Source organism: Venustampulla echinocandica (genome assembly GCF_003357145.1).
Source record: "Venustampulla echinocandica strain BP 5553 chromosome Unknown scaffold_3, whole genome shotgun sequence".
Classification (NCBI taxonomy): Eukaryota; Fungi; Ascomycota; class Leotiomycetes; order Helotiales; family Pleuroascaceae; genus Venustampulla; species Venustampulla echinocandica.
In genome coordinates, this window is record NW_022474208.1 from 41,903 (window position 1) to 66,263 (window position 24,361).

Consider the following 24,361-nt stretch of genomic DNA (forward strand, 5'->3'; position numbering starts at 1 on the left):
CCCTCACAACTCGACAGAAACATGAGCTGACCAAGTTCTACTAGTTCGATATAGTCCTGAGTGTCAAGGCTGACCGCAATGATGCGGCTGTCTCATTCACCTACTGGGGAAATAAGATTCCACCGGAGTTAGGTCGCAGCATCAGCCGCACTTTCAGCGCTGTACTTGGAGATATTACAACCCGGCCGAATGTGCCTGTGTCGGAGATGAATCTGGTCAGCGCTGCAGACTTGGCCCTGATTATGGATTGGAACAAGGCCCCAGCTGCCACGGTGAAAGCCTGTATCCACGATCTGGTGAGGGAAGAGTGCATCGCACATCCGGACCGGCTGGCGATTGACGCATGGGATGGGAGACTCACATACCAACAGTTGTGGGATCATTCCTCCTCACTCGCTAGGTATCTAGCAGGTCAGGGGGTTGGACCGGAGATACCTGTGCCGATTTGCCTTGAAAGATCCGTCTGGGTACCTGTTTCTAAGCTGGCTGTCCTAAGGACGGGAGGCATATGTGTACCCCTAGACCCCAGCGCTCCCATCGAGCGTATTCAGGCCATGCTTGAGGAGGCCACGCCAAAGATCATTCTTGTCTCATCAAGAACAGTGGATATTGACTTTCAATCCCCTGCGAAGAAGATTATGATCTCACCGGACATCTTTGCGCACTCCGCTATTGAATTCCAGGATCCGGTTTCAGCTGTTCAACCCAGCAACGGCGCATATATCTTGTACACCTCTGGCAGCACTGGCCGTCCCAAGGGCATCATCCTTCAACACGATGGGATTTCCACGAGCTTACGTGATCAGAGTCGCAGCTTGAGCATCAATGGTGAGACCCGAGCGCTGCAATTCGCTTCATACACTTTTGATGTTAGTGTTTGGGAAATCTTTACCGTCCTGACCTCAGGGGGGTGTGTCTGCATCCCATCCCAAATGGCAAGAATGAATGAGCTTGCAGCGTTTATATTCGATGCAAAAGTCAATTGGTTGGCCTTCACCCCGTCATTTGTTCGTCTTTTCCAGCCCAAAGACTTCCCCAACGTGCGAACCATGGTCCTGACCGGAGAGAATCTGCCCCAAGATATCGCTGATACCTGGTCGAGCAAAGTCAGACTTGTCAACGCTTATGGGCCGACCGAGTGCACTATTTGCGCTGTGCAGCCTATAAAGGCTGGTCGATGGACCACGGGCACAATTGGATGGTCTGTTGGAGGTTCTGGCTGGGTCGTTGATCCTTCCAACATTAATCGACCCATGCCTATTGGCGCAATAGGAGAGCTCATATTTGAAGGACCTGTTGTAGCTCGCGAATACTTTCGTCGGCCTGATGCCACCATGACCTCCTTTGTTTCTGCTCGACCATCCTGGATACCCACGCCTTCTCCGTACTACGGGTGCCGGTTATATCGGACAGGCGACTTGGTACGTCATAATCCGGATGGTTCTCTACGATATTTGGGTCGCAAGGATAGCCAAATCAAGCTTCGTGGTCATAGAATTGAACTAGAAGAGGCTGAATTTCATGTTCGGCGTTATCTTCCCCCGGGATACAATGTTGTAGTCGATGTTATTCATCCGACTGATCAAGCCAAATCTAGCATTTTGATTGCGTTCCTCTGCAACGAGGTAGACACAAGCCAGAATCACCCACAGCAGTCACTCTTGATGCCAGCCAGCGACAATTTTCGCTTGTTGTCCCAAGATATCCAGACAAAGCTACGTCTTTCGACCCCGAACTACATGATCCCCCAACTCATGATTCAAATTTTGATGATTCCGAGAACCAAGTCTGGCAAGACTAATCGTCGGTTCATTCGAGTAGCTGCGTCGCGCCTATCTCGCACCGACCTCGAGATGCTGGTGGGTGCCGGCGGAGGAAGCGGAAAGACGCAGCCTACATCACCGAATGAGAAGCTCATGCAGAGTCTCTGGGCTGCGGTACTTGACCTACCAACAGAAATAGTGGGGATTAGTGATAATCTCTTCCAGCTCGGCGGCGATTCCATCACGGCCATGAAAATTGTGGGCCTTGCCCGTGCAAACGGCTATACTTTGGTAGTCTCCGACATCTTTAGCAGGCCTACCCTATCAAGTTTGGCCGAAGGGTTACAGCGTCGTTCTATATCATCCGTCCAAGATGCTGCCCCGTTCAGTCTAATACCATCCGAGGAGAAGGTCGAAGAGCTCAGAGAGATAGTGATGAATGGGTGCCAGGTATCCCCCGATGATATAGAGGACATTTATCCATGCACGGCGCTTCAGGAAGGTCTTATGAGTCTCACTATCAAACAACAAGGCTCATATATAGCGCAGTACCAGCATCAAATTGATCCCGGTGTTGATATTCCTCGTCTTGCGACTGCATGGGACATGGTCGTCGCTGCCAACCCCATCTTGAGGACACGAATTATCCAGTCACAGCCCGGGCGCACATTCCAGGTCGTCTTACGCCATGGCCCTGCCTGCGTGATAGAGTCCTCTAGTTTTGAGAAGACTATGAAAGCCACAAAGGATACCAGGATCGCGCTAGGAGCGCCGCTGCTGCAATGTGTCATAGTCTCACATGAGTCTGAGACCTTTTTCGTCCTCACTATTCACCACGCGGTGTATGACGGCTGGTCAATGACGCTTCTTCTTGAGCAATTGGAGTCGGCCTATGCTGGCCAGGCTTTGAAGCCCCGGCCGTTCACAGGATTTATTGAATATCTGAGTCGTGTGAATCTATCAGCTTGTAACAAGTTTTGGCGCTCTCAATTCACAGGTTTGAGCTGCGGCGTGTTTCCTGCTCCTCTAGTTCAGCTGCACCGCGCCAACAAGGCGACTACTCTGGAGCTTGTAGAACACAGGCTGGAGAATCCGGCTGTAGGCTCAAAGTTTACTCTTTCTACCATAGTCCGTCTCGCCTGGGCCATCGTGCTGTCCAAGCACACCGATTCGCGTGATGTTGTCTTTGGGGCGACTGTCGCCGGACGTAGCGCGCCTGTCACAGACCTTGAGCAGATGACAGGCCCTACGATGGCGACAGTCCCATTCCGAGTGCATGTTAATCCCGCAGAATCTGTGCTGGAATCATTGGAGAATGTACAGGCTCGAACCATTGACATGATTCCTTACGAGGCGACTGGTCTGCACAACATCAAGGCTTTTGGAGCAGACGCCGCGGCTGCGTGTCAATTCCAGAATCTCCTCGTCATCCAACAGCAACAAAGCTTTTACCAGCCAAATCTTATGCATGAGGTTCAGCGATTGACGGAAAATATCGCTGCTATCAACACGTATCCATTGACAGTGCTCTGCAATCTCAACGGAGACCATATTTTGATCCAAGCGTCCTTTGATTCAGAAGTGCTGAGTAAAGCAGAGACCGAAACGTTGTCCTATCATCTGGGACAAGCGATCCTACAGCTAGTGGAAAAACAATCCTTGAATGTTTCTGATATAGATCTAGTTGGGCCGGAGACTATACAGCAGCTCCAGGCCTGGAACCAACATATCCCTCCCCAGGTTGATGGCCTAGTGCATGAGGTAATAGATGGTTATTTCAAGAGCCAACCGCAAGCACCTGCCGTCTGTTCATGGGATGGTGACCTGTCTTACGGCGAGCTAGATAGCTTATCCTCTCAGCTCGCCGACGTATTAGTCCAGCGAGGAGTAGGACCAGAAGTACTTATACCAGTGTACCTGGAGAAGTGCAGGTGGACTCCTGTTGCCATGCTAGCAATCATGCTCGCCGGCGGTGCGTTTGTGTTGATGGATCCTGCACATCCCTTGGATCGTCTCAAACTCATTCATAGTCAGCTGGATGCTCCTGTTTTGCTTACCTCTATCTCACTGTCTTCTGCTGCCTTAGATATTGCTTCGACAGTCATTCTTCTTGATAGTAATGAATGGCAAGAGAAGGCGAATAACAAGTCCACAACAGCCAAAGTGTGGAGGGCGTCTGGTGTCCAACCGAACAACAGTGTATATGCAGTTTTCACCAGCGGTACCACTGGTACCCCGAAGGGCGTTGTCATTGAGCATGGGGCATGCCTAACGAGTATGCAAGCCCTCATAAAGCCTATGGGCATTGATAAAAACATACGGGCTCTTCAGGTGGCTTCTTATGCCTTCGACGTGAGTGTCTCCGACCATTTAGCGACCTTTCTTGCGGGGGGCTGTCTATGTATTCCACAGGCCACCCAGCAGGAAAACAACCTTGCGTTAGCTGTAAAAGTGTTCCAAGCCAACTACATGCATATTACCCCCTCGTTAGCTGAGCTCCTGAAGCCAGAAGATTTTCCTGAACTGCGTACTCTGGTGCTCAGCGGGGAGCCGATGACCGCAGGTCTAGTGACCACCTGGGCTGATTCGGTGAAGTTGATCAACGCATATGGACCTGCGGAATGTTCTGTGATTTGCTTGGTCAATGCCTCCATCACGAGTACGACGGATCACTCCAACATTGGCTTTGCTACCAGTAGTGTTAGCTGGATCGTTGACCAGGACGACAATGCTAGACTGGCACCAATTGGCACGGTTGGTGAACTTTTAGTCGAGGGCGCCATCCTAAGTCGGGGCTATTTGAAGGATGAACAGAAAACCTCTGCTGCCTTTATCCAGGATCCCGCCTGGGTTCGTCGGTTTCCACCCCAGTCTGGTCCACGGAGGTTGTACAAAACAGGAGATCTGGTTCAATATAACCCAAGCAATGGATCAATGTGCTATATCTGCCGCAAAGACACCCAGGTAAAATTAAGAGGACAGCGACTTGAGTTAGGAGAAATTGAGCATCATTTAAAGGAGTCTTTTGTAGAGGCTTCTCGTGTGATGGTGGACCTGATTGTTCCAGTTAGTGATGATGAAAGACCTGCCTTGATGGCATTTATCGAAATTCCGGGCGAGTATCGTGATCTTCAGGGAGAACCCTCGGCGCACCACCTCTTCAATCAGCCTAGTGATGCGTTTCGAACTAAGGTGCAGGCAGTGGCAGCTCAACTTCGCAAGAAGCTTCCACCCGCCATGGTGCCGGCAATCTTTATACCCATGGTGAAGATCCCTCTCTCATCTTCTGGTAAAACAGAGCGAAAAACTGTACGTCAGACTGCCTCCCGTCTCGCAAAAGGAGAAAAACGACTCTACATAGCGGCAAGCAAAATCAAACGAGCCCCGACCACTGAGAGGGGGCGTCTTGTCCAGTCCATCTCTGGTCGTGTGTTGATGGTGCCGGTCGAGGATATTGGAATGGACGATACATTTTTCGAGCATGGAGGGGACTCTATCTCGGCTATCCGCTTTGTTGGGGACGCTCGTCAGGCCGGCTGGACGGTACAGGTGGTAGACATCTTCAATGAGCCAACCCTCGCAGCGTTGGCTGGAAAGATGCATCGCAGCGAAGGCAACTCAACAGCACGCTCAATTTCTCCGTTTTTCCTTCTGCCAAATGAGACGGAAACAACCCGGCTCTGTTCTCTGGTAGCCAGTTGGTGTTCTATATCCACCAACCGGATCCAAGACATCTATCCCGCAACCGCCCTCCAAGCCGGGCTGCTTGCGTTAAGCTTGAAGCAACGAGGGGCCTACCAGGGTTATTTTCCTATACGACTGCCATCCAATGTCGACCTCGATAGCCTTAAGATCGCTTGGGAGTCGACCGTAAAGACTAATGTCATTCTACGCACTCGACTCGTCCAAGATGCTGATGGACGACTGTACCAGGCCGTATTGGATTCTGAAGTTGAGTGGCACGAGGCAGCTAATCTAGACGAATATCTCAAAGTGGGAGCCCGTATACCTATACGCCTGGGAGGGCCTCTAGCCAGAGCTGCTATTGTGCAAGATTCTAGGCAGGGCGGGTGGTGCTTGGTGGTGACGCTGCATCACGCCCTATACGACGGATGGTCCATCCCTCTGCTTGTCCAGGATCTGCAAACAGCCTACCTTGACCAGGTCTTATCCCCCCGTCCATTCAATGGGTTCGTGGATTACATTTGCCGCGCTGATGGTGTTGCCGGCTCCGAGTTCTGGAGAAGCGAGTTTGAGGGCCTTTCCTGTGGACAATTCCCGCCGCTGCCGTCTGCTCACTATGTTCCATCCAGAGATGGCTTCGTCGAACACACGCTTGCCCTCCGCGGACTGTCCTCCGACTTCACCATTTCCACAATTGTGCGCCTAGCTTGGGCAACGGTGATCTCTTGTTACAGCAGCTCGGACGACGTGGTTTTTGGCACCACCGTCGCTGGACGCAGCGCTCCAGTCCCGGGCATTGAGAACATGACAGGTCCAACCATTGCCACAGTGCCCATTCGCGTGCACGTTAACCCCAACATGCGTACCAAAGATGCGTTGGGAGACATTCGAACGAGTGCAACCAAAATGATACGATTCGAGCAGGTTGGACTCCAAGCCATTCGCTCCTTGAGTTCGGAGGCTGCATTAGCTTGCCAGTTCCAGAGCTTGCTTGTGATTCAGTGGATGGACGAAGAAAGTGCTGAAGCGTCAGACTTCTCTGTGGCCTATGAGTATGCTCATAACGAGACTGCATTCTCCTCGTATGCTATCAACCTCACATGTGACTTGGCTCCCTCCTCAATCAAGTTCCGAGTTGTGTTTGACACCTGTATCACCGAGCCTGCCGTCATGAATATGATGATGTTCCAGCTGTCCCATGCCATTTCCCGAACCATGGATAACGCTATGTTTGTGAGGGATCTGAAGGAGATTAGTCCACAGGGCATGCAATCTCTCCTAGAGTGGAACGCCCACCTCCCACCACGTGTTGAGGCTTGTATTCACGATTTAATTTTATTCTACAGTGAGAATACGCCGGACGTAGTCGCCGTGGACGCCTGGGATGGGAAGCTAACGTACCGCGAGCTGGACTCTTCTTCCTACAGCTTATCAGCGCACCTACTTTCCTCGGCCCAAGTGAAGCCGGAGATGATTGTTCCTATCTTATCGGAAAAGTCCATGAACACCCTGATTGCGTTGCTTGGTGTGATGCGGGCTGGCTGTGCGTTTCTTCTGCTTGACCCTTCACAGCCAGCCGCCCGCTTGAAATCCCTCTGCGAAGCTGTTGAGACAAAGATCATTGTAGCATCGACGAAATATGCGGACCTGGCATCTAAAATGGTCCCAAAGGCACAGGTAGTGGTGTGCTCGCGGCAAAGTCTTGCCTCCTCTAGTCTCCCTGATGGAGTGGTCCTCTCAGTTCCGGTTTCTAATCCCAGGCAAATTGCCTACTGTGTCTTTACCAGTGGATCTACAGGTCTACCAAAGTGTATCCTTATCGAGCATTCCTCCTTCTGTACCAGTAGCATGGAGGTTGGGCGGCTCGTCGGTATGGACCATAATACACGGGTCTTCCAATTCGCATCCTATGCATTCGATGTTAGTATCACCGATCATCTGCTTCCGTTAATGCATGGCGGCTCCATCTTTATTCCACACAGCAAAAGTGTCAAGGACAACTTCCCGGCTTCTTTGAGGGAATCGCGCGCAACCTTTGCAGAATTAACACCGTCTGTAACAAAAATGCTTGATGTAGGCGATATATGCAATCTACAGGTCCTTGTCATGAGCGGTGAGGTCATGACCCAAGCAGATGTTGAGAAATGGCAAGACAAAGTTCGTCTCATTAATCTGTACGGGCCTGCGGAGTGCTCCTGTGCCGCAACTGGGCAAAACCCCGTGAACCTAGAGCAGCCCCCTCAGGTACTCGGTGAGGGCATGGGATGCGTTTGTTGGGTTGTAGATATGGCTGATGACGAGCAACTGGTCCCTATCGGCGCAACGGGAGAGCTAGTTATCGAAGGCCCAATTGTTGGACGAGGGTACCTTAATGCCCCGGAGCAGACAGCACCTGCCTTTGTGCCATCGATGCGATGGCTCCAGCGACTTCGAGGCGAAGCAGATCGTGTATACAAAACTGGCGACCTCGTGCAGCTGCTACCTACCGGGGCCCTGAAATATGTCGGCCGCAAAGATCTCCAGGTCAAAGTTCACGGCCAGCGAATTGAACTCGGCGAGGTCGAGCACCATATTCATCGCTTGTTTCCCCAGGCCACGAACGTTGCAGCGGAAGTTCTTCATCTAAATGAACAGCAGGGTAAGCCCATTCTCACAGCTTTCTTGGAAGTTCCTCATCTGCAGGAACCCTCCAACGGCCATTCACCATCCATGGAGATGGGAATACTTCCAGCAACAGCCGCGTTCCATGTCGATGTGCAGAGGATCGAGTCCAAACTGCGAGACAGGATTCCATACCACATGATTCCCACCCTTTTCTTGCCCGTCAATCGCATTGAACTGTCTCTTTCGGGAAAAGTGAACCGTAGGGTGTTGCAGGATCTGGGTAGACATTTGAATCGAAAGGACATCAAAGTATTCATCAACCCTCACAAAGCCAAGCGAGCGCCAGAAACAGAAACACAACGGGCTCTACAGATGCTGTTGGCCAAAGTCTTGAACCTACCTCTTGGTGAGATCAGCATCGACGACAGCTTTCTCGCGCTGGGCGGTGATTCCATCAGCGCCATGTCGCTCGTGGCGCGCTCAAGTGCGCTCCAAATTTCCATCTCTGTTGAGGATGTCTTGACCAAGAGCACGATTGAGGAACTGGCGTTGCGTGCGAAGAATACCACAGCCCAGCCTCTACCGCAATGTGAAGAGCTGGATGTATCGTTTGCATCGTCTCCAATCCAAGAGATGTTCTTCGAGATCGTGCCGAAGGAGGCCCATAACCAGTATAATCAAAGCTTCTTCCTATCTCTCGCAAGACAAATTTCTGCGCAGGACTTGGAGGACGCTGTCCGTGAGGTGGTTGGCCTTCACGCGATGCTACGAGCCCGATTTAGTCAAAATCATGGGTGTGGTTCGTGGACGCAGAGCATAACTTCCAAGCTGGAGTCATCCTCGTCCTATTTTTTCAAATCGCATGAAGTAGCTAATGTTGCGTCCATTGAGCCTCATGCTGTGAAGACCCAGCAAAGCCTGAATATCGTAAGTGGTCCTTTGCTAGCAGTTGACCTCTATCAAGTTCATGGCCAAGGACAATACATTCTCCTAGTAGCGCATCACCTCGTGGTAGACCATGTCTCGTGGCGAATTATCCTCAGCGATCTGGAGGAGTTCCTGGAAGCATCTTTCGCCTCTACCGCTCGTGATCCCCGCGACATCGAGTCATCACTATCCTTTCAGTCGTGGTGCCATCTCCAGGCTCAGCATGTCCGTGAACAACTGCCCCTTCAGAAAGCCTATCCGACACCTACAGAAGACCATGTCACGCTTTCGACAACCTTTAAATGTATGGATTACTGGGGCTTGGCAGGTCAATCCAACACTCGTTCGGATGTTATCTCTATCGGCTTCACTTTGGATGCAGAAGTGACCGAGAGTCTTCTGGGTCACGCTAATGAAACCTTGCGGACGAGACCCGTGGAGATCATTCAGGCTGCGCTCGTCTTCTCATTTATGAAACAGTTCCCAGATCGAGATCCCCCAATTATCCATAGCGAAGGCCATGGAAGAGAAGCATGGGATCCCTCCATTGATTTGTCACGAACCGTAGGATGGTTTACCACCATATGGCCTACCCCAATCACTGTGCAATCGGAGCATAGTCTCATCGAGGTGGTGAAACGAACCAAAGATGGGCGGCGCCAAGTCAGAAATAATGGATGGGCCTATTTTTCATCACGATTCCTACATCCAGCAGGTCGCCACGAACTGCCGCTAGAGATGCCCCTTGAGATAGTATTCAACTATGCTGGATCATTCCAGCAGCTGGAACAGCGGGAGGGCCTATTCCACATGGCTGAGACCCAGTATACTCGATTCGACGTAGCAGCTAGTGCCACTCGATTTGAACTGTTTGAAGTTTCAGCTGTGGTCAATCGTGGACAGTTGCAGGTGGAAATCTCCTATCACCAAGCTATGCCACAGAATCGTATTCGGCAATGGGTTTCGTCCTTTGAGGCCGCACTACGCGTGGCCAGCGTGACGCTCCAGCCAACCCCGAGGCAATTTACGCTCACTGACTTTCCTCTTCTACAAATCAGCTACAGTGGTTTGGATTATCTAATTAAAAAGGTTGCCGCCGTGGCAGGAATACACGATATAACAGAGATCGAGGATGCCTACCCCTGTTCCAGCATTCAACAGGGCATGCTCCTAAGTCAAGCCAAGGATGCAACGCAGTACATTACCAGCACTACATGGGAGGTTCAAACTATGGAGGGCATTGATGTTGACCACTTCATACGCTCATGGCATAAGGTTGTTGATCACAATCCCATTCTCCGCACCATTTTCGTGGAGAGCCATTCGGGTCAGCTCTGGGACCAAGTGGTGCTGAGACACTCAACTGGCGATGTCATGCTTGTCGACTCTGATGGCATAAATTCTCCGGTCCCTCGAGGGTCTGGTAGTGTCACAGCATCCCGGCCATGGCAGCTCATTATGACTCGTGCAGGTGTTGCGCTCCTGTGTGAACTTCGCATCTTTCACGCTCTGTTGGACGGTTTTTCAACGAGTTTGCTTGAACAACAACTTGCTTGTGCGTATGATAACCAAGCTTTCTCCGAGCCCGCGGCAACTCTGAAAGATTATATCTCATATGTTCAGGGTCTGCCCAGTGGAGCAGCCACACAGTTCTGGGCCACATACCTAGAGGGGTCAGATCATTGTATCCTTCCCACTCTAAACCATTCTCAGGATCTCACTTATCAGGGCTCAGTGGCATATGTCAGCCGGAAACTCGACGATCTTCGCCCACTGCAAGTGTTCTGTGGAGAGAAGGGGGTCACCCTGTTTAACCTGGTTCAGCTGGCATGGGGTCTGGTTCTGAGAGCATACACCGCCTCTGATGCCGTCTGCTTTGGTTATCTGGTCACCGGTCGAAATATGCCAATTGCTGGAATAGACAAGGTTATCGGACCCTTAATCAATATCCTTGTAGGTAGAATGCACTTGGACAGCGGCAACTCCATTGCGGATTTGGTCCAGTCGATTCACTCGGATTTCCTACAGGGGCTGGGTCATCAGCACACCTCGCTGGCCGAGATATATCACTCATTGGGCATATCTGGCCGAGGCTTATTCAATACAGTGGTGTCATTCCAGACCAGATCCGAGCAACAACAAATCAACCACACTTCTGGGCTTTCAATGCGTACAGTCAACAGCGATGACCCAACAGAGGTACGTTTTTCCATCTCTACGTTTTGCACCACATCCACATAAAGCGTCGCTAATATATCCTGCAGTATGACCTTACGTTAAACGTTTCTGTATCCAATGATGACATGGAATTTGCACTGTGGTACTATAATCATTCATTCACATCAAGCCAGGTTCACGATCTCGCAGTCGCATTTGAAAGAGCCCTTCTGAACTCGGTAGGCTTGACGAATGCAAAAGTCCGGGATGTAGATCTCTTGAGCGAAGATCATATTCAGTGGTTACAGTTGCGGAACAAGCTTCTCCCCGAGGCGCGACAAGAGTGTATACATGAAGCCATCGAGCCATTCTTCCTCTCTACCCCTTCAGCTCAGGCTGTTTGTGCTTGGGATGGTGATTTCTCATATGCGGAGCTGGATCAATTGTCATCTTGCCTATCCCGAGTTTTGATCCTCTGTGGTGTCCAACCGGAGACATACGTGACCATACACTGCGAGAAATCTAGGTGGACATGTGTGGCCATGCTTGCCGTCCTCCGTGCTGGTGGCGCTTTTACCCTCCTTAGTCCTTCTCTCCCCCTAGCCCATAAACAGACAATTTGTGCTGATCTAGGATGTCAAATCATGATCTCCTCTAAAACGGCTGAGGATGCCTCATCGTTGGTCAAAGAGGTGATCATGATTGGCGATGGCGAAGTTGAGGCGTGGGTCGTACCACCATCAGAGCCCATACCGCCATCGCAAGTCAAGCCTACAAATGTAGCATATGCGGTTTTCACATCTGGTTCAACCGGAAAGCCAAAGGGTGTCGTTATTGATCATTCTTCGTTTTGCACCAGCGCGAGGGCCCAGCATCAATCTTTATCCATCGATAGTTCTACTCGCGTGCTACAGTTTTCCGCCTACACCTGGGACGTGAGCATCATGGACCAACTGGCGACGTTCATGGCGGGTGCTTGCGTGTGCATACCTTCGGAATCTCAGCGAGTGAACGCGCTGGCTGAGGTTATTCAACAATACGGCGCTACCTGGATTCACACAACGCCGCCAGTGGTACGTCTGCTTGAACCTAACCAGGTCTCATCGCTACAAACCGTAATTCTTATTGGTGAAACCCCATCATACGATGATATAAAGATGTGGCGGGGTCGGGTATCTCTTCGGGAGACATTTGGTCCGACAGAGTGTTCAGTCCTAGCTCTGGTCAACCCGGATCTGTCATCCGATCCGAGAAACATTGGTCGTGAGAGCGGCTGCGTCTGCTGGATTGTTGATCCAGACAATCATAACAAGCTAGTACCGGTCGGGGCCATTGGGGAGCTGCTCATCGAAGGCCCGATTCTTGGCCGCGGCTATTTGAATGACCCCCTGAAGACGTCAGCAGCATTTATTGAAAATCCAACCTGGGCAAGGCAGTTCCGCACTAACCAGACTGTCCGGCTCTATAAAACGGGGGATCTGGTTTATTATTTCCCAGACGGGTCTATCCGTTTCTTCAGGCGCAAGGACACCCAAGTCAAGCTTAGGGGCCAACGCATCGAGCCTGGTGAGGTTGAGCACCACATATCCAATAGCTTTGACGGCTCGGAACGTGTCGTAGTGGATGTTCTCGCGTTAGAATCAGAAACCTCTCGCTCATTTCTGGTTGCCTTTATCAAGTCCGTGAGTCTAGACGGCAACAACGACGTTGACGTTGATGTTGATGTTGATCTCCTCGCTCCTCCAAGTACGGCATTCTCTGTACAAGTGGCCCTCACTCAAGCGCGGCTGCAAAGTCAGCTGCCTAAGCACATGGTGCCCACAATCTTCTTGCCTCTGCATTGGGTCCCTCTGACCAGTTCTTGCAAGACAGATCGTCGTTTGCTGAAGCGGAAAGCAGCGGCGCTGACTCGGAGTGAGCTAGAAGCATATATGCACGCTGGTGTGTCGGCCAAGCAGACTCCCGCCACCGAAATGGAACATAAGTTACATCCACTCTGGGCCAAGGTGCTGAACCTGGCTCCAGAGATGATCGGAACAAATGATGACTTCTTCCACGTGGGCGGTGATTCCATTTCTGCCATGCAGCTGGTTTTTCAATGTCGCCGTATCGGTATTTCTATCGGCATGGAAGACGTGTTCAGGCACCTCACCCTGGCAGGAATTGCCGGTCATGCTCGAAACGAACCAAAGGATGCTATTGCATTGGCTGTGGAAAAGATCGATGAACCGTTCCCCTTGTCTTCAAGCCAGCAACTCTTCTTCCAATTATCTCCACGTGGTCTTGATGACTTCAATTATGGTAGTGTCGTCAAGATTACCCGAAACATTGAGAGTGAACGTCTGCGACAAGCCATCAGGGCCATTATCGAGCGTCATTCCATGCTTCGTGCTCGATTCAGCCAGGACTGTGACGGCTCATGGATGCAGCGCATCACATCTCAAACGGAAGGATCGTACAGATTTCAAAACCGGACCATTTCTGCTGAGAATGAAATCACTCAGGTGCTGAAAAATGCACGAGCGTGTGTAAATATCCAACACGGCCCGCTTTTAGTTGCAGATCATGTGCAACTGGATGGACAAGAAGACGACTATCTCATTCTTGTTGCCCATCGTCTCGTCATGGATCTGGCCTCGTGGGGCATAATACTCGGTGATCTGGAAACGATATTAAGCCAGAAGCACCCGCTCCCTGCATTGAATCCGCTATCAATATCCTTCCAGGCTTGGTGCAGTCTGCGGACAGATTCCACAACCAAGCATCCTCTGGCCAGAAACAAATCTCTTCCTCACCTGAGGGAACAATCCCCCAAGGTCTGTCCACTTGAGTTTTGGGGTATGATAGGACGCCCAAATCAGGTCAAACATTCCAACACTACCGTATTTACGATTGATCGTTCCACCACAAATCTGCTCTTAGGCCATGCCAACCGGGCATTTCAAACGCAACCGGCCGAGATCTTACAGGGGGCATTGCTCCATTCTTTCCTTCAGACCTTCGCGGGACGGAACGCTCCAATCATATATAATGAAGGTTGCGGTCGTGAGCCCGCAGAGGGGTCCATTGTTACCTCACAGACTGTGGGCTTGTTTGCCATAATCCATCCCACCTCCGTCGATATCGACAATTGTAAAGATTTGGTAGAGATGGTACGTCGCACGAAAGACGCCCAGCGCTCGGCTCCTCCCAGTGACTGGGCTGGTCATATTTCTCTCTCCAAAGATTCGCCAGACTCGGAGAGCATTTTGCCGAAGCCATTCGAAATACTCTTCAGCTTTGAGGGGCTTAAAGAGCAGTCGGAGGATGACGGCTCAGTCCTGCAAATTATTAGATCGCCATTTGTAGAGTATCAAGTACCCGATATAGCACCAGAAGCACCGCGCCTTGCACTCATTAATATCTCGGCCCTCCTTGTCCAGGGGGAGCTCGTGACGTATTTCACCTTCAATCAGCAAATGAAGCACGGTGATTTGCTGAAAGTCTGGGTTGATGAGTATCAAAAGTCCATCATCAGGGCAGTTGTTGATCTAAGCAACGCATCCCCAGCCTACACACTAAGTGATTTCCCCTTACTCGCAACGACCTACGAGGATCTTGACGCCTTTGTCGCCAGAGTCCGGGATCAAATTGTTCCTCAAGAGGGAGAGAGCAACGCCATCATCGAGAATGCATACCCCTGCTCTCCCATTCAGCGTGGCATCCTGCTCAGCAAGGCCAAGAACGATGATCTCTACAGTCCTCGCTTTACTTGGAATCTTCAAGTCGATGGACAGAAGCTCGTTGACCTGAACCGGCTCCGGGGAGCATGGAAAAGGGTTCTTCAACGACATTCTGTTTTCCGAACCGTCTTTGCCCAGAGCAGTTTGCATATGGAATACTATAATCAAGCAGTCATGGTCTCAATGCCGGACAACATCACCACCTTACAATACGGCGACGAGGATGTGAAGGAATTGATCCGTGACTATCGTGCAACTCAATCGCACCAAGCTCAGAATGCTCTGTGGCACCTCGTTTTATGTCAGAACAAAAGAGGCGAAACATTTTGTGACCTGAAAGTCAGCCACGCCTTGATTGATGGAACATCCATAGCTGTTCTAACACGAGAGGTGCAGTTAGCATATGACGAAATGCTCTCCGCAGGCGTCGGGCCACCATATAGTGACTATATCAGGTATCTACAATCCACCGAGGTGGACACTGTCGTTAATTACTGGAAGAAAAAGCTCTCCGCCATATCACCATGTATTTTTCCCAGGATTAACAACAATATGAAGACACCTTCTGTTGGTGGCCACAAGCGGCAGCTCCTCTCCGTCGAGCTGGAGATTGACGATGCCTCTATCATCTACCAGTTCTGCAGGCAATATGGATTTACCATCTCCAACATCCTTCAGGTCGCTTGGTCTCTTATTCTGCAGTGCTATACCACCTCCAAATCCGTTTGTTTCGCGTATGTCACGTCTGGTCGTGATGCCCCCGTGCCAAATATTGAACGAGCTGTCGGTCCTTTCATCAACGTTTTGATCAGTCACATATCACTGGATCCCGATATGCCTCTGCTCGATTTGTTGCGGGTTAACCAGGATGATAACATTGACAACTTGAGGTATCAAAACTGTTCCCTCGCAGAGATATTCCACACCATGTCCTTGGGTGCAGCTGAATTGTTCAACTCCAGTATGTCTGTGCAAAACAGGGCTGCAGACTACAACACCACCAGTTCATCTTTCGAATTCTCAGTAGTGGATGGAGAGGATCGAACAGAGGTAGAATATCAGATTCCCTATGCTTACTACCTCATATACGTGTTTCTAACCTTTGATCTAGTATGATATCGCTATACATGCCCTCGTAGACAAACAAGGAGTATCCCTTTCCCTTGATTACTGGAAGGACGAGCGCCTATCGGCAAAGCAAGCCCTGCAGATTCTTCGCACAATGAAAGAGGCAGTAATTAACATCGCGACCTATCCCGACGTCAACATTGGTCAGGTGGCTTTGCTGAGTCCTGAGGATCAGCTCCAACTCCATAAGTGGAACGAGAAGGTCCCCATAACCACCAACTCCTGTGTGCATGACCTCATCGAGCGACATTTCCAATGCAGTCCCTCCTCCCTAGCAGTCCAATCTTGGGACGGCGACCTCTCATATCAGGATTTGGATCGCCTTTCGTCCAGACTTGCCGCTCAACTCGTAGGCTTGGGAGTTCAAACAGAAACATTTATTCCCTTACTGTTTGAAAGGTCCATGTGGGCTGTGGTATCGACACTTGCCGTTATAAAATCTGGTGCTGCATTCGTTTTCCTGGACCCGACTTGCTCTGTCAGCCTCCTGGATCGGGTGTGTGCAGTTGCCAAGGTCAAATTTATCCTCAGCTCGAGAGCCAATGAAGAAATACTGCACCACCTTCCGGTCCATCTTGTTGTGGTGAACAAGGAAGCAGAGCGCCTCTGGCCGACTGCCGTGGCACCGCCGTCTACTGCAAAGCCTCAAAATGCATTGTCCGCCATCTTCACCCGTGAGTCCAGCGGTAAGTTGAATGGACTCGTTATTGAACATGCCTCGTTTTGTTCGGCTGTTGAAGCGAACAAGGGACCAATGGGGATAGATGGCAACACCTGGATGTTTCAATTTGCCCCATATGCATCTGACACAAGCATCAGCGACTGTTTGATAGCACTCACACAGGGCGGCTGTGTATGCATCCCATCTACATCCCAGCTGGAGGATGTGGAAAGAGCAATCTGTGATCTGAATGCCAACTGGGTAAATCTCACTCCCTCAGTGGCCCGGCGTATCAATCCCTCACTTGTGCCATCCCTGAAGACGGTTTATATTAGTGGGGAGCCTGCGACGTCTTGGGACCTGGCACGGTGGCAGGGCTTTGCCCGTTTAGTCAAAGGCTACAGCCCTGCAGAGTATCCAGTTCGTGGTACCATCCAACCCAACGTTCTTGATACATCGGACCCGCGCGATATCGGCATTGGAGCAGGTGTCGTGTGTTGGATTGTAGATCCTTCAAATCACCAGAGACTCCTCCCTCCAGGTGCCATCGGAGAGCTCCTTCTTCAGGGCCCTATTCTCGGCCGTGGCTATATTGGAAGCCAAGAGCAAGATAACGCGTCTTTCGTCAAAACTCCAATCTGGTTGCAACAGCTCAGACCAAGTATTGGTCAGCTGTATAAGACGGGAGACTTGGTTCGGTGTCAACCCGACGGGTCGATCCTGTATATGGGACGTAGGGATACCCAAGCCAAGCTTCAAGGTCAGCGGTTAGAACTAGAAGAAATTGCAGTTCATGTCCGGCAATGCTTCTCGCAGGACAAGGACGTGGTTGTTGATGTGATCCGACCTGATCATGGGAATGCGAAACCAATATTAGCCGCATTCATCAGCCATTCCTTCGGCCCCGTCATTGGTGGTGCAGACAATGTAGTCTTTGTTGGACCTTCGGTTGCTTTCCAGGGCGCAGCTCGCGCGGCGAAAACCCAGCTCCCGGAGATATTACCTCCTTCCATGGTTCCTGCAGCATTCCTGCCCGTGGGAGGCATTCCGCTCTGTGTAGCGGGGAAGGTGAACCGGAAGCTTCTCCAGGAGGCCGCCTCAAATCTTTCACTACAGCAGATCGGTTCATACGTCAATTTCTCCCCCCTTGGCGATCAAGGAAGAATTCCGGCCAGCGAACTCGAGAAATTATTGCAATCTTGCATCGCCCGTGTACTCAACAAGACTCTTACCGATATAACCTTGGATAATAGCTTCTTCCGCATTGGAGGAGACTCCATAAGTGCCATGACGCTGGTTTATCAGTGTCGCCAGCAAGGAATCGCAGTGACTGTTGCGGACATATTCCGTCACAAAACTATTCGACGATTAGCTGCTCATATTCAATCAGCCAAGGCAACAGCAGCGGACATTAAGGAGACCGTGGGAACGGTATTTGACCTCTCCCCAATTCAACAGGCATTATTTGATCGAATTCCCGAGGGCCTGAACAATTTCAGTCAGAGCTTTTTAGTGAAGCTCAGACAACCAAGGGAATCCATTGAGACCGCTGTTATGACGATAGTGAAAAGACACTCAATGCTTCGCGCGCGATTCAGGAAACAAGATGGAGTTTGGGTGCAATTGGTCACTGATGATATTGAGCATTCATATCGTTATCGTAACCAGACACTCCCTGTTGCGGAGATGACCAAGTGCTTCATGGAAAGCCAGGCAGCCCTTGACTTCACGCAGGGCCCCTTGTTAGTGGCAGATCATATAACTGTTGGTGACAACCAGTATCTCTTCCTTGCTGCGCACCATCTCGTCATTGACCTTGTCTCGTGGCGGATCATTTTGAGCGATCTCGAGATGCTCCTGGCACGAGAGTCACTACCACCTCTAAGCTCTTTGCCATTCCAGGTCTGGTGTCATTTACAAGCCGAATACGCGAAAAAGCATCTAAGACCATCAAGGACACTTCCATTGCTGGCGAATATTCCCGATTATGAGCTTAATGTTGAAGAATTTTGGGGACTCCCCAAGTATTCGAATATTCAAGCAGACATGATATCTACCAAGTTCAGCATCGATCCACATGTCACAAAGCTGCTACTTGGGCCCGCAAATGAGGTTCTACAAACCAAACCCGTTGAGCTTCTGCACGCTGCAATTCTCCTTTCATTTGTCAAGTCATTCCCAGATCGTCCGCCCCCAATCATATACCAGGAAGGTCACGGAAGGGAACCTTGGAACAGCTCCGTGGATGTCTCGGGAACTGTGGGTTGGTTCACAACCATCTGGCCTTCCCTTGTTTGCGCAAGGGCGGACTCGAGCTTTATCGACGTGGCGCAACTTACCAAAGACGTTATACGCCAGACACAAGCCAACGGTTGGAGCTACTTTACAGCCCGGTATTTGCATCCCGAGGGAAGAAAACGGCTTACTTTCAGAGAGCCGATGGAGATTCTTATGAACTATCATGGAAGATATCACAGTCTGGAAAGCAAAGATACCATGCTCCAAGTCACGTCTGATATTTCGGACATTCCGGCTGGGGTGGATCCGCAGATGCCCAGGGGGGAGATATTCGATATCGAGATTTGGGTCTCTGGGGATACTTTGGAGTTCGATTTCTCGTATAGCAAGCAGTCCTTGCGGCAATCGTCCATTCAGAACTGGGTTTCGGCCTGTCGGATTCTTCTTGAAAGCGCGGCTCAGGAGCTTTCTGATTCTTCTCGCCCATGTCCACTGAGCAACTTCCCCGAGTTGCCACTGGCCAGTCCTGAACTCTCTCAACCCTCACATAATCATTATCACGTCGACATTAGTCCAGCCTCGGTGCAGGGAGATTACCCTTGCTCGCCCGTACAACAAGGCATACTATTGAGCCAGGAGCGTAACAATGAATTGTATACTACCAGAATGCTCTGGAAGGTATCGATTCCAGATTCACGCCTACCCATCTCTATTAAACATATTCAACAGGCGTGGGCCCGGATCGTCATGAGACACTCGGCACTTCGTACCGTCATCACTGAGAGTGCTTCCCGCGACAGGCTCCACGATCAATTGGTCATTGATCACGGAGCTGGCAAAGTCATTATTCTGGATTCGATGGATTCTCCACAGGAACCCCTAGGTCGTTTCCCCTGGCAATTTATCATCAAGCAAATAAGTGATGCAGAGATCTTCTGTGAACTCGCCATTAGCCACGCGTTAGTCGACGGTGTCTCCATTCGTATCCTCGGCATAGAGTTGAGCAGCATGATCAGCGGGGAGCCTCTTGAACATCCGGCCATGCCTTATAAGGACTACATTTCTTACTTGCAATCCGTTCCCCGCCAGCAGATTGCTGACTATTGGAAAGAATATCTCCGTGACGTCACCTCAACCCTATTTCCAATCTTAAAAGATTCTTCCGAGGGCAAATTACACTCTGAAAATCGGTTCATTGACGCACGGCGCATCAGAAACTTTTGCGAGGCATATGGATCGACGCTATCCAACGTGATACAGGTAGCTTGGGCTATGGTCTTACGCTGTTACACCGGGGCAGATGATGTTTGCTTTGGCTACTTAACATCTGGGCGAGATATTCCGCTCTCCGGTATTGAGAATGCCGTTGGTCTGTTTATCAATATGCTGGTATGTCGCCTACAGCTGGATAGCAACCTCCCAATGCTCTCAATTTTGGAGAGAAATGAAAGCGACTTTATTCGCAGTCTCGACCACCAGCATTGCTCCCTAGCGGAAATCCAGCATGACTTGGGCCTCAACAGGGAGGCGCTCTTCAATTCCATCATCTCTTATCAGGCTGCTTCTGCAATGCAAGAACAAAGCCGCGACGAGGCACATGGCAAACACACGTTGGCCTTGGTAGAAAGCGTGGGAGGAGAGGATCCAACCGAGGTACGGATTCTTTCTCCCCATTGAACACTGACCCAAACGCATAGTATATCTAAGAAAGTGAACAAAATCTCATAGGCTAACATGCAATCTAGTACGGATTGGTCATCAACGTGAATGCAAACAGTGACCGCGTCAGCCTCTCGCTCAGTTTCTGGGACACCTTCCTCGCCCCGGACCAAGGATCTAGACTCTGTGATAGTTTGGTGCAGACTATTTCGAGTATCACCGATAATCCCTCCAAAACCGTCGGGGACATCGATCTAGTTAGTCAAGAAGAGCTTAACATTATTCAATCATGGAACGCGCAACTACCGCAGCTAGAGGAAGTATGTGTCCACGATCTGATCCTTGATCAATGCCGTGGTCGTCCCGAGGCACCAGCCGTCTGCGCATGGGATGGAAGCTTTACCTACAGGGATCTTGATCAGCTCTCTGTGGAGCTGGCGGTGCACCTTCAGACACTCGGGGTTGGACCTGATGTCTTTGTGCCACTTCTCTTTGAGAAGTCGAAATGGGTCTCTGTGGCGATGTGCGCAGTTATGAGAGCCGGCGGCGCATTTATTTTGCTAGATGATTCCTATCCAGAGGCACGTTTGCATGAAATATGCGAGACTTCACAATGCCCTCTTGTCATATGCTCATCTTCCACTTATGGGAAAGCTGCCACGCTCACCGAGCGAGTGGTTGTGGTCTCCCAGAGCGAGGCCGTGCGATGGACATCAAGTCTAGAGACATCTTCCCTCCAACAAAATGTCCTCCCTCACCATGCTCTCTATTGTGTCTTTACCTCTGGCTCGACCGGCAAATCCAAAGGTGTGGTGATTGAGCACTCAAGCTACGCGACAAGCGGCCTATCGCTCCAAAAACGATTAAGAGTTACGAACCAATCCCGAGTCTTCCAATTTGCCTCGCACGCTTTTGATGTGAGCATCAGCGACTACTTAACGACCTTCATAGCGGGCGGATGCATCTGCGTTTCCTCTGAAACCGATCGAATAAACAATATCCCCCATGCGGTGCAAGAACTGGACGCGAACTGGATGCATATTACGCCATCCGTTGCGCAGATCATTCACCCGTCGCAAGTAGAAGGGATCAAGATCCTGGTCTTGAGTGGCGAAGCCATCAAGGCGGAGAACATCAAGACATGGGGACAGTCGGTTCATCTTATCAATGCGTATGGGCCCGCCGAGTGCTCTGTAGACTGTGTCGTCAACGATCAGGCGGCATCAAGTCCTTCCAGCATTGGATACGCAAGCGGCGCAACCTGTTGGGTCACCGACAGAAATAATCCCGCTCAGCTACTTCCCATCGGCGCTGTTGGAGAGTTGCTTATCGAGGGTCCTGTCGTTGGTCGCGGGTATCTGCATAATGAAGAACAAACTCGTCGGACCTTCATCGAACGACCCCCATGGCTTCAGTATTTCAGAAACTTTGACGCCTCTCCGCGACACGTATACAGGACCGGAGATCTCGTTCAGTATCTACCCGACGGCTCCCTGAAATACGTCGGACGCCGTGACAGCCAAGTCAAGATCCACGGCCAGCGTGTCGAACTAGAGGAAATCGAATCCCATCTGCGCCGTTTCTTCCCGGGATCTCAAGAAGTCGCTGTGGAGATTCTCCAACGACCAGACATCGCATCTCAGAAGATATTGACAGCGTTTATAAGACGGCAAGCACTTGATTTGGCAGGGGAAGAATTTTCGATTCTTGAATCCAGCCAAGAGTTTATCACAGACGTTCACATTGCAGAAACGCGTCTCCTTCAGAATGTGCCTCGGCACATGGTTCCTGTCATGTTTGTTGCTGTCAATCATATTCCACTGACTAGGTCAGGCAAGATTGATCGATCCAAGCTGCGCAGCCAAGCACCGAGTATCTCATGGTCTGACGGGGGCTCTGGTGCTCAGGACACCTCTCAACGACCATTTACCAAGACGGAACGCAAAATACAATTGATTGTTGCCCGGGTGCTACGACTCAGGCCAGATATCATCAACATAGATGGTAATTTCTTCCAGATGGGCGGTGACTCCATCACGGCTATGCAGCTAGTATCTCTCGCGCGTCATGAGGGTCTCCTGGTCACAGTAAGACAGATATTCACTTTGCCAGTATTAGCAGATCTTGCGAGAGAGGCCCAACAGTCCACGACTGTGTTGAATTCGACGCCGTCTGTCGCGGAACCTTCTAATAACACCGATCACGAATTATGCAGAGGTTTGCATTGGGCAGACCTGCCCTTCCAGGAGGATGATGTCGTGGATGTCATTCCTGCAACAAATGTTCAAGCCTTTTCCGCAACCCGGCCGCAAAACTACTGGTTCTTGGAACTCGCAGGACCACTGGACATGGCTCGGCTGAAGGTGGCCTGCTCAGAACTAGTCGACAAACACTCGATCCTCAGAACAGTATTTGTTCCGCATGCAGGCCACATCCTGCAAGTTATCCTACGCAGCCTATCCCTGGACATCGTCGAATGCAACACCGGTCAAAAGGACCTGTGGCCATTCGCTGAAGAATACAGTCGCCAAGATTTCCCCTCCCAAACTCTATACGGAGCGGTGCCACTGGCCCTAACGCTTGTGAGAGACAGTGACGAACGCCACATGCTCATAATGCGTCTATCCCACGCTCAGTATGATGGTCTATCCATACCCAGGTTGATGGCGAACCTCCTTGATTTGTATCATCAACGATCCATCTCCGTCGCTGCGGACTTTGCGACATACGTGCGACACTGCCACCAGAGCCAAAACTCAGCAACATTTGCCTTTTGGAGGTCTCTACTCTATGGTTCATCCATGACTTCATTATTTGATGAGTCAACAGCGACAGTTGCATTAAAAGATTCCACATCACCAGTCCTGGTCGAATCAGTAGCAAATGTACCTTTGCCAGCACCCCCTCGTGGAAGCACGTTGGCCACCTTGGTGAAGGCAGCTTGGGCCCTAGTTCAATCGAAGCTACTGCGGCGATCCGATCTTGTCTTTGGCCAACTGGTTAGCGGTCGCAACACAGGTGTCTCCGCCCTGGAAGACGTCATCGGACCTTGCATCAATATGATACCCGTGCGGGTTCAGATACACCCAGAGCAGACCATCAGCGAGTTGCTGAGGCAAGTCCAGGCGCAACATCTGGAGACGTTGCCCTTTGAAACTACGGAACTACATGAAATCGTCAAGAATAGCACCTCATGGCCTACGAACACCGACTTTGGGTCCATAGTCCACCATCGATTCTCCCAGGATCAAAGTGCTCTGGAATCTAACGAGCTATCATGCCGGATCGACGCGTGGTCACCCCTTTCCCTACCTGCAATGAACGTCTGGGTGTCCACCATAGCAGAAGAAGATCGGCTAAACATGAACATTTTCTCCCGTAGTGAGGTTGCGTCACAAGCTCAAATCGATCGGTTGATGGAAGAGATGTCTGCCATGTTATCAATTTGCACAGAAGGAGTATACGTGCCTGTTGAGGGCAGCTATGATGATTGGGTCCGTGTTTAACGTCTGCTATACAATGTGAGCAGTATTCCATTATGAGGCAACGGAAAAATGGTGGTGAAATGATTTATAATTACTTTGGGATTTCTTTTCTTATTTTTCTATGCTCTTTTTCATGCAGTTATATTGTTTTCCAAGCTTCGAAATCGATCAATTAGCATTCGCCTATAATCGATTCAATATCGATCCGGCATCCAGTCGATCGATTTAATCGTCGATTAGGTAGTTAGTCGGAGAAGTACTAGGTAAGCTACCACGGATTAGTCTCCGGCACTAGTAAAACGTAGTTAGGATAACTGGTTATAGGAGCTAGAA

General features: G+C 50.5%; 1 protein-coding gene across 1 annotated transcript in view; it reads left to right on the top strand.

Moving 5' to 3' along the window:
* BP5553_05653 (Amino acid adenylation) overlaps positions 1–24,049 on the top strand; it is a gene marked incomplete at both ends in the record, with an annotated part of 28,536 nt that extends 4,487 nt beyond the window's left edge. Inside the window, 4 exons of the mRNA XM_032014276.1 lie at positions 45–11,177; positions 11,243–15,907; positions 15,969–20,537; positions 20,630–24,049. Of these exons, the coding sequence (XP_031868957.1) occupies positions 45–11,177; positions 11,243–15,907; positions 15,969–20,537; positions 20,630–24,049 (23,787 nt within the window). The remainder of the gene's footprint in view (positions 1–44; positions 11,178–11,242; positions 15,908–15,968; positions 20,538–20,629) is intronic.
* Between the last annotated feature and the right edge of the window lie 312 nt (positions 24,050–24,361).